This window comes from Equus quagga, chromosome 13 (assembly GCF_021613505.1).
Source record: "Equus quagga isolate Etosha38 chromosome 13, UCLA_HA_Equagga_1.0, whole genome shotgun sequence".
In the NCBI taxonomy this organism is placed as follows: domain Eukaryota; kingdom Metazoa; phylum Chordata; class Mammalia; order Perissodactyla; family Equidae; genus Equus; species Equus quagga.
Genome location: NC_060279.1, coordinates 16109512 through 16126996, shown reverse-complemented (window position 1 = coordinate 16126996; position 17485 = coordinate 16109512). Strand labels below are relative to the sequence as shown.

Here is a 17485-nt window from a genome sequence, read left to right as displayed (position 1 = left end):
CTATGCTAAGATCCCTCTCTTGACCGTCTCTCATTTTCTCGTACTCACCTGGCAAAACTACTCTGATAAAAACCAACTCTCCACCTACTTCCTGCCTGAACCTCAGAGGCCGAATACAACCAGAGGAAAACACGCCACGTTCACTGGTCCCACTTCAACCTCATCACCACTAACCCCAAGTGGGTCCTGAATGCTGCCCAGCAATCAGGGCCCCGCTCCATTTACTCCCTCACTCTCCTAGAAAACTATTTTACATCTTCTCCTCAAGCTTCCAACATTTTCCTCCTTCCTCCTCCACTGATGACCTTACTTCCTATTTCATTGAGAAAATGAAAGCAATAGGAGAAGAATTTCCACAAGCTTCCATCACCATGTCTACCCATGTCCCAGGCTCTGCAGCCTTCCCTCCTAGGACTAGGATGAACCATCAGAGCTCTGCTCCAAGGCGGGCCCTCCACCTGTGCTCTGATGGGCTGAGACCTCATTCCCTCTCACCTTCTTTAGGAGGTTGTTCCACCAACTGTCTTCCCTCACCTCCATCAGCAATGGTTTTTATTCTGAATGGTTCATTCTCATCAGCGAATGAATGCTACTGCTTCCACCTGTCCCATTTTCTCTGCTTCCCTTTCAAATAAAACTCAACACAACGGTCTCCTTGCTTCCAACCCTTTCTTAAACCTTCTGTAATCAGGCTTTCAGCCTTCCAAGTCCACTCAGACTGCTCCTGGCCTCTGATGGTTAATTCTCAGCCTCATCTTATGTGACCCATCAGCAGCATTTGACCCAGCTGATCCCCTCTATTTCCTCTTTCCAGAAGAACTCTCTTCACCTGGCCTCCCAGGGTACCACACTCCCTGATTTTCATCTTTCCTCCCTACTCTTCCTTCTCAGTCTTTTTGCTAAAACTCAATTCACCAACATCTTAACACTGGAACTCAGTTCTGGAACCTCTTTTCTACCTATAGTTAGATATTTACTTCCCTGGTGGATTATCCAGTCTTAAGACTTTAAATATCATCTATATACTGAAAACTCCCAAATTTATATCTCCAGCCTAGGTGTCTACCCTGAACTCATTTATCCATCTCCCTCCTTACATCACTATAGCAAATAAACATCGCAAATTCTCAATTCACGTCCAAACTCAATTCTTAATCTTCCTCCCAACCTACTTCACCTCTGAGCCTTCATGGAAAAGGAGACAGACTAACTTCTGTCCCCTGAGGATCCACTCATCAACCCCTCTGTGTACAAGACAAGTCACAGGTGAAGGGATACTGGTATCAGATTCCAAGTGTCATCTGTATTACAGGGTCCCAGGCTCTTGCACGGACACAGGAAGAGGCAGCACAGACAGGGATATGGGGAAAAAACAGCCTAATTCAAAGCATGACTGATCCTGGATACAGGAGTCTACAGATTTTACCAACTATATACCTCATCCTAGGTCAGCTGGTACAACTTATTGCTCTACCACCATAAGATGATGGTAGGTTCCTGTCCCTTATTTGTCAAATGAGTTTTGAGTATGTTCTGTTCCCAGGGCATGTGTAGGAGGTGGTGGGGGAAGACTGAAGCAAAGATGAGTAGACATATCCCCTTGTGGAACTCAGAACCAAAAGCGTTCTCTGTAGATACCATCAAATCGTAGAAACTTCAGGAAACTGGAGATGGCAGTTTTTCATCAACCCTTGGATATGGCGTTATTCTTTCAATGTGCTTATGCATAACACAGACAAGCAAAATGTCAACGAGGCAAAAAGTGGATAGCTGTTAACCATTTAACAAAAATTAACGATGTGCAGCTGGGAGAAGACAATTTTAAAAAGGGCCATAGGCACTGCTGGAGACCAAAGGACTTCTGATGAGTCAGGAAGACTCTCAGAAAGCATCCAGACTACAAGTTGCCTCTTCTTGCCAAAAGCCAGTAAAGTCTACAAAAATTTCCTGCACCACAGCAACACAGAGTGTCCTAGGCAGTCATTATTTTCACACCTGCAAAGCTGGAGAAACAGCACACCTCCAAGAAATTTCCACACCTGCATGAGTTTACCAATATCAAGTGAGAAGAGAAATAGCTCAAGCTACACAAATTCAGATGAAAAATACTGAACTTTCAGAGCATAGATTCGAGAAATTGCAAACAGAGACTGGGAACTTCTGCAATCTGTATATTAGTCCTCATCACACAAACAGCAGATAACACAAATCCAGAATGACAACAGAGAAATAAGACTCAGACCAGAATCAGGAGAAAGTCAGTTCTCAGAGCCACATCTAGCCCAGGAGAAGAGGGTAGAAGTTAACACTGGAGCCACAGTAACATCTGTAGAGTGAACAACATTGATCAGAGGGAGAATGTATTGTACTGGAGACAGAACCCCTATCCAGATTAGGAGAAAGAAAATGAATTAAACTACTAAGAATAGGGGAGAGTTTGCAAGTTGAGGAGACCTTTGGAGAGACAGTCAACACAGGAAACAGCGGCCAGCAGAAGCATAGACTGCTTTGCATTCTTTCTACCACAAGAGGGAGGGAAGCCAAGAAAACAGTTGGAGTTTGACCAAGCAGAGTTGAAGTTTTGGTAGAGACTAAATTGAGCATGCAGGACTCCAGGATGCCCTGACAATGGAACCCTCCCCCACTTATAATAATATGTAATCATGAGAAAAGCTACATGCAAAAGAAGTTAATAGTAATCAATGGCGGACAACACGGGTCACAGGAGGCATTCAGGAAGAGCCTGCTCAGCAGAAAATGGACGCAAACAGGAAGGAAGTATTTAAGTTGCATATTAAAAGGTTAAACTGAGTCCCCATGCTTGAGAGAGCTTCTGTGTGCAGTGTAAACCTAAAGGTTCTCCAATTGGTTTGGGTGAAACTGGTGCCAATAAATTTTACATATTTGTTGCTGCTGTTGAACAGAAGAGGCATTGGATGGGGAAACAGGAGCTCCCCTTTTCATTGTGGCCTGTGTGTGGAAATACAGCAGCTGGATGAATTGGGCCTTCTCAGAATAAGTGGTAGAAAGGGAAATGAAGAGTGCTATATTTGCATCTTATTAGTGGTGGTGGTGATAATAGCACAGTGAGCAATTTCTCTATATGCAGAAACGTACATAATACATACATGTATTTATAATATTAAGTTGACTAGTTGTTCTTAGGCAATTCCACGGTGTGCAACCAGTTCTAATATATACGTAAAATTTTGTCATTACAAAGCCCTGAGTTAAAATTAAGAGAAGAAAGAAAAATACTCAGGTATTGTTGACACGGACTACTAGAATCTTCAATTTTTCAGCCAAGATCCTAGGCAACTCTAATCTCACACTTTCAATGGGCATAATAAGCACATTCAGAGGAAAGGGAGGTGAATTAATCTATACTATTTAAATCGCTATTTTCCTCCCTCTCCCAGTCCTTCTTTCCTACCCAAGCTGAATGGGTGAATTTGGGTAAATTAAAAGCTTAAATGATGCGACTCCACCATATACTGCAAGCCCTATGTCCAACAGCATGAAGAGTCCACTACTCTGAACCTGCTTCTCCGTTGTCAGCAGACAACCCTAACTCCAGCATCTGCATCCAGCTCCTGTAAGAAAGCTCTGCCTGGGTCATGCTTCGCTCCCCAACAGTTCGCTGCTCAAGTGAAGCCCAGCCTTTGCTGGCTCTCTCTTCCTACAGAGCCAGACTTTACCCTTTTCCACTGGCTGAAAACTGGGTGCCTTTTTCATCCAACTTATCCTGTACCAAGGTGTAGTTATCCACCTAACTATGCCTATCACCTCTGCCTATGGATTCCCGCTCCATGCTCTGCCCTTAGATCCAATGCATTGGAAAGTGATGTCATTTCTAAGTGGACGTAAGTTCATTCTGCCCCAAGAGAAGCCAGCCTCTTTTTGGAAACCAGCCCTACAGCTCAACTAGTTCCCTCAACCCTGGATCCAGCCACAGGGGTAGCATAGGAGGCCTTCAGTAAACTGAAGTTCAATGACTGATGGCCTGGAAGTCAGAGGGAGCGTGAGTCTAGCCCTGGGAGCCCATGCAATGAAAGGTTTCAGGGGATCTGCAGCTTGACCTCTTCTCCTCCCTGCTTCCTTGATAGAGCAAACCTAGGGAGGGGAGCAAGATCACTGTCCCTTCATGTGACCTCCATCCCTATGTTGGGTAGATAACTGGAGATAGAAGGGAATTTGAAGAGAGCACTATGAGAGCAGGGAACGTGGCACTTTTTTTCTCCCTCTGTTTCTCTAATGCCTAGCACAGTGCTTGACATACAGTAGATGCTCACTTAACATGTGTTGAAAGAATGAATGAATGAACAAAGGAACTAATGCTAGTGATGAGTGATTCTCCAGCTGTGCTCCTGCTTGTCTCAGTACCACCTGAGCCTTGGCTCCAGAGGACCAACAGATTGCGCCTGTATCTTCAAATACAACACTTCCCCTTTCAGGCTTTCAATGCATTTATCACATCACTTAGGTGAGTCTACACATGTAATTGAAATACATCACTCCCAAAGCCCCACAAGTGACACCAGCCACTGTGGGGCCAGTGCTGTAATTTCCAGAGGCACCTGGCTAGTCTGAGTGACATGGCCTCAAGACATTCTTCACATCTCAAATGAGGAGCGACTGCATGCATCAATCTTGCCTCCCTTCCCTCCTTCCTGTCACCTCTCACAACTGGTGAGAATCCCAGAGTGTCCTCAAGGTTTTTCTAGGTCACACATAACCCCTGGGCTTGCTGGGCATAAGCTGGCCCTTGGGACTTCCTCACTGCCCTTTAGAGCTTTAGCATAACAGCCTATGGCTCTTTTCTGCAAAGCTCCATCCTGCCTTGCTCCAGCTATATGGGAATGGATCCAGGTTAGTAATGGACATTTACCAAGCACCTAGTATTACAGGTCTTACACACATCCTGACTCTCCAGGTGTTATAATCTGATTGAGTCCATTCTGAGACATAGCATTTCCTTTCCCTCCAGTGTAGATTATACCCAGAGCTCCTTTCTAAAGGGGCCTTTGTATAAGCCACGCCATGCCCCACCCAATAAGTTTTATACAGATGGAATCAGGCTCAAAGGAAACAGAGGGCACCTTAGGATAAAGGCAGGCTGTGGGAGTGCAGGTAAAAGATGGCTATTCCAAAGGTAGCTACCTTGAGGTGGGCTGGCTGGATGCATGTGAGGGTACAGACCTTTGTAAGCACCTATTTACAAAGGCAACCTGCCCAAATTGCTTTGCCCACCTAGGCTCCCTATGCATCTCCCCATTTAGTCTAAGTTCTCATTTAGAACTCAGACTCTGCACCATGCCTTTCATAAATTGTTAAAATCAGACTCCAGGAGGCAGAAGAGACTTCAGTGGTCACCCTGTCTAACCTTGTCCCCATGCAAAAATTCCCCAGCATCCCTGACAGGCAGTTAGACAGCCTTGTCTTATGCACACCTCAGAACCTTCCAAACTTGCCCAATCATGTGAATCACCAGGGACACTTGTAAAAAGTACAGCTCACCAACTATTCACAGCTACACAAAATCAAAACGTGCAGAGAAAGGGCCTGTGAATCCGAATTTTTAACAAGCATCCCTAGTGAGTCTTACAATTAAGCATGTTTCTTACATGCATGTAATGCAATGGTTCTTGACAGTGGCTGCATATTAGAATCAGCTAGGAAGCTTTAAAAATAATCAATGATAGGTCTTTACCCCTAGCTATACCTATTTAATTTGTCTGGAGTGGAGCCCAGGTGATGTAAATTTGTAATGCTCCAGCTGATTCTAACATACTGCCAAGGTTGAGAACTACTGTAATATCTTCCCACACCAACGGATGGTAAGCTCTTTCAAGACAGCAGCCAAGAAATCGATACATCTTGGTACCCCTCACCAAACCCCACTACCACGTCAAAGCTGTAGCAGAACATACTCTATAACTGCTGAGGTGATCTGATTTAACTTGGTTTATTCACCCATCCAACGTGAGATGCAATTTCCTAACCGTATTAAGAAGCAGTGTGCTTCTACCTAGCAAGAGGCCAGACAGTGGAAGGATATGAACTGCAAAGCCTTCCCATGATTGAGTCTACACACACACACATCCCCAGCCCTCCTCTTCCCCAGGCTGACCGGCCCAAACAATCCCAGAAGGCTCATTCCACATGTCTTCCTTCCTGCTCCCTCCCCCAGCCAGCTCTACTCACATTGTACAGCACGGTGGTCCACCCTTCCATGGTGATGCACTGGAAGACAGTCAGCACAGCAAAAAGGATGTTATCAAACTGGGTGATCCCATCGTTGGGGCCAATCCAGTCCCTGCATTCATAACCAGCTGGGCAGCCCTGCACGCCACATGGGTGAGGGGGGTCAAATCCTTCTAGAATACCTGCAGACACATTTGGAGGGTGGAAGATAAACCACATGGTGTTTAGAATGATCTCGAAATGACCCCAGGAAGCCACAAGCACACAATTCTATTTCCTACAGTAGGGTTTGTCCTTCGTCTCAGTCTCCCTCCGCTCTGGCCTCTCTACGCCTCACAGCTCACAGTCCATGTGTTCAAGCCCGTATTTCCCAACCTCCTCTGAAAGTGGAGCCTCTTCTCCACTTGGCCCACTTTCTGCAGGTAACATCCTCTCCCCTTGCCTGAGAACCACAGAATTCACAGGACTGGATCACACAGAAAGGTCTGAGGTGAAGGCAGAATCTTACTGATTTTCTAACTTCAGACTCCAGGATAAACCTTGAGTTCTTTTTGGGCCCCTTGGGGACAATTATATACTACAGTCCCTTGCCTAGGTCTTAACTACTGGTTTTTATGGCCTAAATTCCTGGTCTTGAATAAGACAGAAATAAAAAATAAAAATCTAAGGTGGAAGGTGTCCTTTGAAGATCCTTTTCATAAAAAAAATGGTACTTAATTGGGCTTCTTCAACCCCTCCTAGGGTACTCTACTCAACTTGCAAAGAACCATATGATACAAAGAGACAAGAATCTGGGGTTTGTGCACCCCCACCCATCTCCCAGGCCCCCCTGCCAAGCCAAGCTCAGAGCTCCCTCAGTCCTTTACACTATGTGTGGGTCATGGCAGAGAGAGGGGAAGATCATGAGATGGAGCATAGAAGAAAAACGTCTCCACAGACCTGGAGGGATGCAAGTCTGACTCCAGAGACTCTGGATTCCTGGGTCTCCATGGCTTCTGGGCCAAAGAGGCCATTGTACGAACATTACTTCGTCAGACAAATGGTTTCTGACCTGCATTCTGATAGCCTTCTACCATGGGACGGGGGAACTGAGACATCCTATTTGAAATCCTCTGACTGCAGACCTCAGAGGTTATTTGCTTTGCAATATCAGTGTCCAATGGAGATCTTTAGTCTAGGCTGGTTGTGCCTCAAAAGGCTGCTTCCTGGGCATTTTCTGACTTTAATTCTAGGCTTGGGATAGCACATACTTTTCCAACCAGTCTCCAAATGCCCTGAAATTGCCCCAAACACCCAAAGGGAGATGAAGGGAAGAAGTAGAGGACAAAATAGTGACCCTACCTGAATTGTTCATGAAGCATGCTCGGTGCAACTTCCCACTGTAGAACTCCAAGCCAATGATAGCAAACATCAGGATGGCAAAGAAGAGCAGAAGGCCAATCTGCAGAAGAGGCACCATGGCCTTCATGATGGACTTCAACACAATCTGCAGGCCTGGAGGGAAGGAAAGAGAAGAGTAAGCCGAGCCCTCACTTAGCACCATCCGATAGAGCAGCCTCAGTTTACCCTCTCCTAGGAGAAGGGCAAGTCTTTGAGGGAAAAGAACCATGGGTCCTGAGACGATAAATTCACCAAAGGATAAGCAGGACAAGTCAAGCCAAAGATGGCCATCATCCCTTCCCCTGGGGACCAATCCCGTCCTCCTCCTCACCACTCCCTGATCATTTACATGCCTATTAGCCTTCCCTTGTGTGTTTCACCCATGGTGTCTCCTGGATTCTCCTTATAGATTAAACTTAGTAGAACGTGCTTCCTTCCAAAAGGGAATTACCCTGCTAGGCTGTAAGTCCTTTGAGAGCAAGAACAAAGTTGATCTTTTGTTCTCTATCTATCTCAGACGCAGCTCTCCCATCACTGTTGGGGGAGCACAATTAGTAAAATCACCATTTATAAAACACCATATCCTTTGACCCAGAAGTTGTACTCTAGGATTCTACTCTAAGAAAATAATCAGAGATCTGAATAAGATTTAAGTAAAAAGATGTTTGTTGTAGCACTACTTCTAGCTGGAAAAAGCTACAAATAACCAGCAACATAAAAATGGCTAAATAAGTCATGGCCCATCTAACAAAGACTACAATACAGATTTTAAATGATATTTTTGAAGAATTTTTAATGTCAGGAAAATCAAATGCTTATGACAAAATCCAAAACTATATATACAGAACGGTCCCAATTATATTAAAATGCACAGGAAAAAATGAATGAAAACATACACTAAAATGTTAACGAAAGTTATTTCTGAGTCATAGGATGAGTGTTTTTCATTTTTATTTTATATCATTTGCTTTACCTTCTAAATTTTCTGTAAAATTTTTCATTATCCAAAAATAAAGCTGTTAAATTTAAAAATGAAATGTTATGCCAGCTGCTACATCCCCACTATTTATTACCACTGGGGCTTCCTCCAAGAGGAACTGTTTTTTGTTTCCCCCAAATTCTCTTAGCCCTTGGACCCGGCTGATGACATGTCCGTAAAGCTATTAGCAGAGGAGAAAGAAGAAAGGTGAATGCTCACTAGGAATGCCTGACACGAGCTTCAGGGGCCTCAGGACACGCACGGCCCGGAGGGTCCTCAGGTCCACGTGTGTATTGAAGTGGGTTCCCGCGGTGGCCAGGATGCTGCGGATGGAGACACAGAGGGTCAAGGTTACCACAGTCTGGCTTTCTCCCCCGGTTCCATACGGGAAGCTGGGTTAAAGCAAGATCAGCCTGCAAAGCACACAGAGCCGACGCCAGCTGCGTGAGGGTGCACCTGAGCTCGGGTGAATCATGGCGGTTCTGAGCAGCATTAAATTTAGCCACATCTGGGTTTCAGTTTACAAAGAAGGAAAACGTATCATCATATCAGAATCCTAGTTCCAAATCATGAGTAAAACACAAGGTCCCCAGCATCTGTCCTCTTCCTGCCCCCAAACCTTGTCCCTTACTTTCCATCTCTGCCCCTTGCCAACCTCCTTCCCCCCTTTCCAACCTACCAATGCCCTCACGTTTTTTTTTTTTTTGAGGAAGATTAGCCCTGAGCTAACATCTGCCACCGATCCTCCTCTTTTTGCTGAGGAAGAGTGGCCCTGAGCTAACATCTGTGCCCATCTTCCTCTAATTATTTAGATGTGGGACGCCGCCAGAGCATGGCTTGATAAGCAGTCTGTAGGTCTGCGCCTGGGATCCGAACCGGTGAACGCCAGGCCGCTGAAGCACAGCATGCAAACTTACCCACTATGCCACTGGGCTGGCCCTTACCCCTCACATTTTTTATTTCAAAATTTTCTTAGATTACCCTGACCCCTGTCTCCTTCAGACTTTCTCTGGATCAACTGTAGTAAAGGAGTAACTCACTCTTCTCCACCTTGACACTTAGAATTTTCACCAAACCAGTCAATCTCACTGATGCTTATGTTAGGGAGTAACTTCATTGGTTCCCATCCAGTATTTTTATAATTGCCCCAAAACACTGCATGACCTGGATTTGGTTTCTTTGCCTCCATTTTTCCACTTCCACAGCCATATCCAGAAAGAAACAAAAATCCATAACAATCCTAATAGATTGTGTACACCAAGTACCTTGTCTTGAGGAGACAATTTATTTCCCATGACATTGCAGATACTTTGGAGAGACAGAGACACTTCAGTATTTATAAAAGACACAGAAGACCAAGAGTCAAAGAACTGGGCTTAACTCCTGATTCATGCACTTGAGAACTGGGTGACTTGAGGCAAGTTACTCAACCTCTGTGAGCCTTACTACCTTTATGTACAAAATGAGGCAGTACCAGGGCCTAGTTATAAAAAGGAAATGACACGGTGTTGAATATTAAGAATGTTCTGTAAACTACAATGCACAAAATAGACACTGTGTCTAACACAAATATTAATAATCTTCTTTTTGCAGCTTTAATTTTAGCCTTCCTTCTGCAGTGGAATGCCTTTTCTCCCTCATAACCTCTCCAGGACAATTTCAGCTATCTGGAACTATTGGGGAATGAGGCATTCAGCAAACTGATTTTTCTGTAAAGTCAAAGGGTGGCAAGAATGGTTTATTTCATTTAATTATTTTTGGTGGAACCTCTCTGAAATATTTCAAGTATTGAAGAAGATACCTGAAGTGCCCTCAATACTTGAAAGAGAACTCAAATGAAAGGTTTATGCTGTATATCTTGAGAAAGCAGATATAGGACCCACAGGGACAAACTACACAAATCCAGGACATTATAATCACGAGCAATAACTTTGAAACAAGTTGTGAAGCCAACAACAAAGGGAACTGCATTATGTGGTAGTACACTTCCCAACATTAAAAGCATTCAAGCGCAGGCTGTAGACTATCTATTAAGAAGTAAAGAAGCTTCCGACATTGCGTTGAAGGTCATTTAAAGGACCAATAGAGATGTCTTTCAACTTTAAAATTTTATAATTCTATATTAATCTAAGCTTAAAATAAGAACCAGAAACCAATCCTACTCTCACAACGAATCTCGGGAGCTGGGCAAGCTTCCCAAGTCTTCTCCATCTTTCCCAACCTAAACTTCCACAGTCTCATCTGAAAAGGAGGGGCTATGGGCAGCAGAGTCTCTGACACTGCTTTTGGCTCTATCTTCCAAGGCCGAAGAGAGAAACTAGGGAGGGGAGAGATATCATCTCTAATGAGTGGGGGGAGACTGAGGGGAAGAGAGAGCAAGGAGAAACACGGAAAACAGGACTGAAACACAGGACAGAAAGAGAAAAAAACAAAGGAAAGAGGAGAGAGAGGAAGAGAACCTTCCAGGTGTAATGAAAGAGAACCAGAACCCCAGGAAAAATGGGGTCACGGTTCAGCTGATTCTGCTAACAGAGGAAGGAGCTCGGCACTGTCTTCTGAGATGCACATGGGGAGACTGCTGTCCCTCTGGCTCGCTCTTGTCTGACAAACACAGCAGCTAGAATCTGCGCGTTCAGACACCAGAGTCCTGTTTCCTAGGATACCCAGACACACACAAGATGCTCTTTTGTATCATAAAAAGGGCTGTTGCAAATGAAAATTCCCTCCCAAACCCTCAGTCGAAAAAGATACATTTCAGAACACGGAGGAAGGGGCAGAAGGCAAAATTAAAAGTCAAGAAGGCGCAAGTGTGGAGAGAAAGACAAAACGGTAGAGGGAAAGGAGGAATGAGACGTTGAGGAGTGAGTTGTGAGAGAAAACGCGGAGATGAAAGCAAGAAAGGAAATAAGAACTAAAAGCTGATGGAGAAGCAAAGGTCAGAGAAATAAGAATGCTCGCATGGGAAAGAGAATAAAAGTAAAGCTAACTTGAAAGAGAAGCAAAAATATGTCATTTGTTACAGGGGCCTTGTGTAGCCAGCCTTGAGATACGTCCATGCTCTTTCTACCAAGTGCAGCCCTCGGTGGCACCTACCTACGCCCCAAGGCCTCCAAGCCCCGCCACTCTTCAGCCAGGGTCATGCCACCTCTGGCTCCATGCTCCCCTGGACCTTGGAAACTTCTTTTTATTTTTTTAAATTATTTTATTAAGGTCACATTGGCTCATAACATTGTGTAAATTTCAGGTGGACATTATTACATATCAGTTTCTGTATAGACTTCACCGTGTTCACCACCAATAGTGTATTTTATTTTGTTTTGTTTTTGGTGAGGAAGACTGGCCCTGAGCTAATATCTGTTTCCAATCTTCCTCTGTTTTGCTTAAGGAAGATTGTTACTGAGCTAACGTTTGTGGCAATCTTCCTCTATTTTTTGTATTTGGGATACCGCCAGAGCATGGTTTAATGAACAGTGTAGGTTTGTGCCCGGGATCCGAACCTGTGAACCCCAAGCAGCCAAAGCAGAGCATGTGAACTTAACCACTATACCACCGGGCTGGCCCCAATAGTCTGGTTTTGATCCATCACCATACATATGTGCCCCTTTACTCCTTTTGTCCTCTCCCCACCCCCTGCCCCTCTGGTAACCACTAATCTGTTCTCCTTATCCATGTGTTTATTTATCTTATGAGTGAAATCATGTGCTGTTTGTCTTTCTCTGACTTATTTCGCTTAGCATTATACCCTCAAGGTCCATCCATGTTGTCAAGAATGGCATAATTTTGTCTTTTCTATGGCTGAGTGGTATTCCATTGTGTGTATATACATATATATATACCACATCTTCTTTGTCCATTCATCCACTGACAGGCACTTGGGTTGCTTCCATGTCTTGGTTATTGTGAATAGTGCTGCAGTGAAGACAGGGGTGCATAAATCTCTTAGAATTCTTGATTTCATGTTCTTTGGATAAATACCCAGTAGAGGGATAGCTGGATCATATGGTATGTTCATACTTTTTTCCATAGTGGCTCCACAAGTGTGCATTCCCACCTGCAGTGTATGAGGGTTCCCTTTTCTCCACATCCTCTCCAACATTTGTTATTTCTTGTCTTGTTAGTTATAGCCATTCCGACAAATGTAAGGTGATATCTCGTAGTTTTGATTTGCATTTCCCTAATAATTAGTGATGTGGAACATCTTTTCATGTGCCTATCGGCCATCTGTATATCTTCTTTGGAAAAACGTCTCTTCATATCCTCTGTCCATTTTTTGATTGGGTTGTTTGGTTTTTTGGTTGTTGTTGAGTTGTGTGAATTCTTTACATATTTTGGAGATTAACCCTTTGTTGGATATATAATTTGTAAATATTTTCTCCCAGTTGGTGGGTTGTCTTTGCATTTTGTTCCTGGTTTCCTTTGCCGTGCAGAAGCTTTTTAGTCTGATGTAGTCCCATTTGTTTATTTTTTCTTTTATATCACTTGCCTGAGTAGACGTGATATTCAAAAAGATACTGCTAAGACTGATGTCAAATAATGTACTGACTATGTTTTCTTCTAGGAGTTTTATGGTTTCAGGTCTTACATTCAAGTCTTTAATCCATTTTGAGTTAATTTTTGTGTATAGTGCAAGATAATGGTCTACTTTCATTCTTTTGCATGTGGCTGTCCAGTTTTCCCAACACCATTTATTGAAGAGACTTTCCTTTCTCCATTGTATGTTCTTGGCTCCTTTGTCAAAGATTAGCTGTCCACAGATGTGTGGTTTTATTTCTGGGCTTTCAATTCTGTTCCATTGATCTGTGTGTCCATTTTTCTGCCAGTACCATGCTCTTTTGATTACTGTAGCTTTGTAGTGTATTTTGAAGTCAGGGATTGTAATACCTCTAGCTCTGTTCTTTTTACTCATTATTGCTTTGGGTATTCGGTGTCTTTTGTTGTTCCATATAAAGTTTAGGATTGTTTGTTCTATTTCCATGAAGAGTGTCATTGGGATTGTATTGAAACTGTAGATTGCCTTAGGTAATATGGACATTTTTAACCATGTTTATTCTTCCAATCCATGAGCATGCAACATCTTTCCATTTCTTTATGTCTTTTTCAATTTCTTTCAATAATGCTTATAGTTTTCAGTGTATAGGCATTTCACCTCCTTGGTTAAATTTATTCCTAGATATTTTATTCTTTTTGTTGTAATTATAAATGGGATTGTATTTCTGACTTCTCTTTCTGCTATTTAGTTATTAGTGTATAGAAATGCAATTTATTTTTGTAAGTTGATTTTGTACCCTGCAACTTTGCTGTAGTTGTTGATTATTTCTAATAGTTTTCTGGTGGATTCTTTAGGGTTTTCTACACATAAAATCATGTCATCTGCAAACAGTGAGCAGTACTTTCTTTTCTCTCATCCCATGCAGGAAGGCTGTCAACTGGGCCTTTAGCTCATTGACCATTGGCTGCTTCCTAACTCCTAGTGCTCAAACTGTCCTCAAGGGCAAGAATTAGAATTTGGCTCCCCTGTCCATCTGTTAGAAGCAAAGGCAATGGGATTCTTAGGGAGAAAAGATAATTGAGGAACAGGGCCTTGCTCTGTGTCCCCATAAAATTCTGTGCCTACTGCCATTACTGCCCTTACCACATCCTAGAGAAATTCTCTGTTTTCTCATCTGTCTTCCTGATGAGATCTGAAACACTTCAAACGGAGATACTGTCTTCCTCATCTCTACCTCCCACATACCTAACCCAGGGGCTGGCAAGTAAGAGGTGCTCAATGAATGCTTGATGGATCGAACTGCACTGATGAAAGTAATAACTGTGTCAAAGCAGAGACTAAAAGGACAGAAATACCACAGAAACCCTAGAACTTACTGATGAAAAGAGCACGTAGCATGTAGCTGGGATACTACTCAGCCACGCATCAGTTTGGGCATCCAGGAGTAGACTGGAAGTCTGACCTCGAGCATTTTAGAGCCTATGAGGATCTTTCAATGTACTTCAAAGACTCCTGCTCCAAAGCAGATCCCACAGGAAAGGATCTTCCCAGTCTTCAGGAGGAGAGTTCAGGAGAGAGGGAGGGAAGGAGGAAGACTCAAAATTTAAAGACTTGCCTCCCAGCAAAACTCAAATACTGAAGAGTAGACAGCTCAGCACAGCTCTGGGCCTCCTCCAATATATGAGTTCCGATGCAGGAGGCTAGAGGAAAGTAAACAATAGGAAAAAGCCCCAGTCCTCAGTCTAGTGGAAGGAGACAGACACTGAAATGAAACCATTATAATTCACCATGAAGACTGTCATAACAGAGGTGTTTACAAAGGGCCATGAGAACGGGAAACACCACAGTTACAAATACAGTGCTTTCTACCTGCCAGCATTTTCATATACGTTATCTGGTTAAATCCTCAAAAATATCCTAATAGTACTATTGTCTCCACCTCACAGAAGAAGAAGATGAGGTTCAGAAAAAATTAACTTGCTAATAAACAGCAAGACCAGGAGTTAAAGTCAGTTCTCTTCTGATATCAAAGCCAATTCCCTTCCCACTCTGCCATTAGGCTGCGCAACATCTCAGTACTGGGCGGCTCCACTGTTCTTGAGTCCAGCATGGTGCTAAAAATACCAAGGTCACAGTATTTGGTCCCCAAACAAAGCAGTGAACTTGGTTCCCCCCATTCCAAGGCCACAAACCACTAACTCCGACAAACTTGCCACTGACCACTCCCAGGACCAGCAGGGTCTGAGGCTTCTTGTGCCTCAGGTGATGACCGCCACAGTATCTACATACACACACACGAAGAGAGACACACGCACAAAATCAGAGTGAGGCCGCTAAGGATAACTCCAATTCCCAGTTAATAAAAGCCTAAGCTCTCCACCATCCCAAGAGGCATATATGTGCACTCTTCAGAAGCAGAGGCTGTGTTGTCTATTTCTTTTGTCACCATGAGCACAGAGCCTCGTAGAGAGCTCTGTTCACAGAGGGGTGCTTAATTACTACTTTCCCTCCAAAGCAGAGGCTAGTCAGGGAGCAAACACAAACCTGTGACCACCACCAGCACAGAGGCAATGCTCTGTACACTGTAAAGGTTCAAAAACTGTTTCTTGATGGATGACATGGCTCAGCCCTACCTCTAACGTTTCTGCTTTTAGTGGTAGGCAGGTAAGAAGAGAAAGGAGGCAGATGAGATCCTGGGGGTGTGGCATGACCATAACTGCAGGGGCCCAGCCAAGCAGACAATGCAGGGGATGCTCTGGGCGACTCAACCAAATGGTCTCTCCCCAAGTCAGTCACCCAAAGACTCCTTCAACCCTGCATTCCTTTTGACCTTGGGGTTCTGTTAGCCTCCTCGTGAATCCAGGCTTAACAGTCTCCTTTCACAGGTATATTTCACTGTACGCTTCCATGGCTGGAAATACCCTGAAGCATTATACAAATATTACACTAAAAATTATGTGTTGCTTATCTGAAATTCAAATTTAACTAGGCATCGCACATTTTTATTTGCTAAATCAGGCAACTCTACTTACGCGGTGACTAGAAATGACCAGGTAAAGAGCTTCCCTCCCAGTCACTGCCTGAGCCCTAAACAAATGTGCAAGTTGTCTTCTGAGAAGAGACACAAGCCAGGGGTCTGTTAGAATAGGCCCAGGATTCCCTCCTGAGTTCCAGAAATGATCCGTTTTGTCTCCACCCATATAAATCCCAAGCGAGAACCTCATTAGCATTTGAAAGGCAAGTTGTTCATATCTGTGCAAAAAGGCCGATTAACACTAGCCAAGGGTGTGAGGTGTTTAACCAGCCCATATTATGAGGAGACCAAGAGGAGGCAGGAAGGAATCTAATTCAAGCTGGATTCCCACCCCAGAGCTGAGTCAGGATATCATTTACATGGGTAGTCAACATAAATGAGTTGCCGTATCCACTTAAAAGTGTTCCGTAGGTGGTTGGCTCCTTCATCTCTTTGACTATATTACCTCCAACGAGACACCAAAGTCTATCATATCCTTTCTTTAACACATCTCTTGGATTCACTTCTTACTCTCCAGCCTCCCTCTTGCCTGGAATGCCCCTCGCTTACCTTCTCTCCCCTGCCTAAATAATATGATGCAGACTTCGGGGCTCAGATGACATCCTGCCTGTACCTGGAAAAGTTCTACAATCAAAAGAGACTTGAACCAGGATTCTGAGAAAGTGGTTAAGCACATGCTCTCCAGTCATACGGGCTGATTTCAAATAACAGTTCCATCACCCACTCTAGCAGTCTGGGCTTACGCAATTGCCTCTCTGAGCTACAGTCTTCTCATCTGCGAAACGGATACAGTGCCTTCCTAAGACGGTTGATGTAACGATTAAAAGAGATAATGCTTGTAAAGTTCTTCACATAGTGTTGATTTACCATGTAGAGTTCCTGGTTGTAAGCAACAGAAACTGATTTTAGTTTTCCTAAGCCAAAAAAAAAAAAAAAAAAGAAGAAGAAGTATATTGAGAATATAGCTGGTTCCAGAATTGGAGGGTATTGGAAGACCAGGCTGGGAAAACAGGAAAGCAGACATCTTGGTGTAACAGACTGAATAAGATACCCAAAGATATCCAGATTATAATCCCTGGAACCTGTGAATGTTACCCAATATGGCAAAAGGGACTGTGCAGATGTGATAAAGGATTTTGAGACGGCATGATTATTCTGGATTATCTAGGTGGGCCCTTAATGTAATCACAAGTACCCTTATGAGAGGGAGGCACAGGAAGATTTGATTAGAAAGAAGAAGACAATGTGATGACTGAGGCAAGATGCTATGCTGCTGGCTTTGAGGATGGAGGAAGGGCCCAAAAGCCAAAGAACGCAAGGAATGCATCTCTAGAAGCTAGGAAAGGCAAAGAAATGAATTCTCTCCTAAAGCCTCTGGTGGGAGTACAGCCCTACTGAA

The 17485-nt window shown here is 43.7% G+C and overlaps 1 protein-coding gene across 1 annotated transcript in view; it reads right to left on the bottom strand.

Moving 5' to 3' along the window:
• Window positions 1-17485, bottom strand: part of CACNA1E (calcium voltage-gated channel subunit alpha1 E) — a 407275-nt gene that overhangs the window by 190106 nt on the left and 199684 nt on the right. Inside the window, exons 6-8 of the mRNA XM_046683555.1 lie at window positions 8783-8886; window positions 7546-7698; window positions 6205-6386 (exon numbers count right to left, since the gene is read on the bottom strand). Of these exons, the coding sequence (XP_046539511.1) occupies window positions 6205-6386; window positions 7546-7698; window positions 8783-8886 (439 nt within the window). The remainder of the gene's footprint in view (window positions 1-6204; window positions 6387-7545; window positions 7699-8782; window positions 8887-17485) is intronic.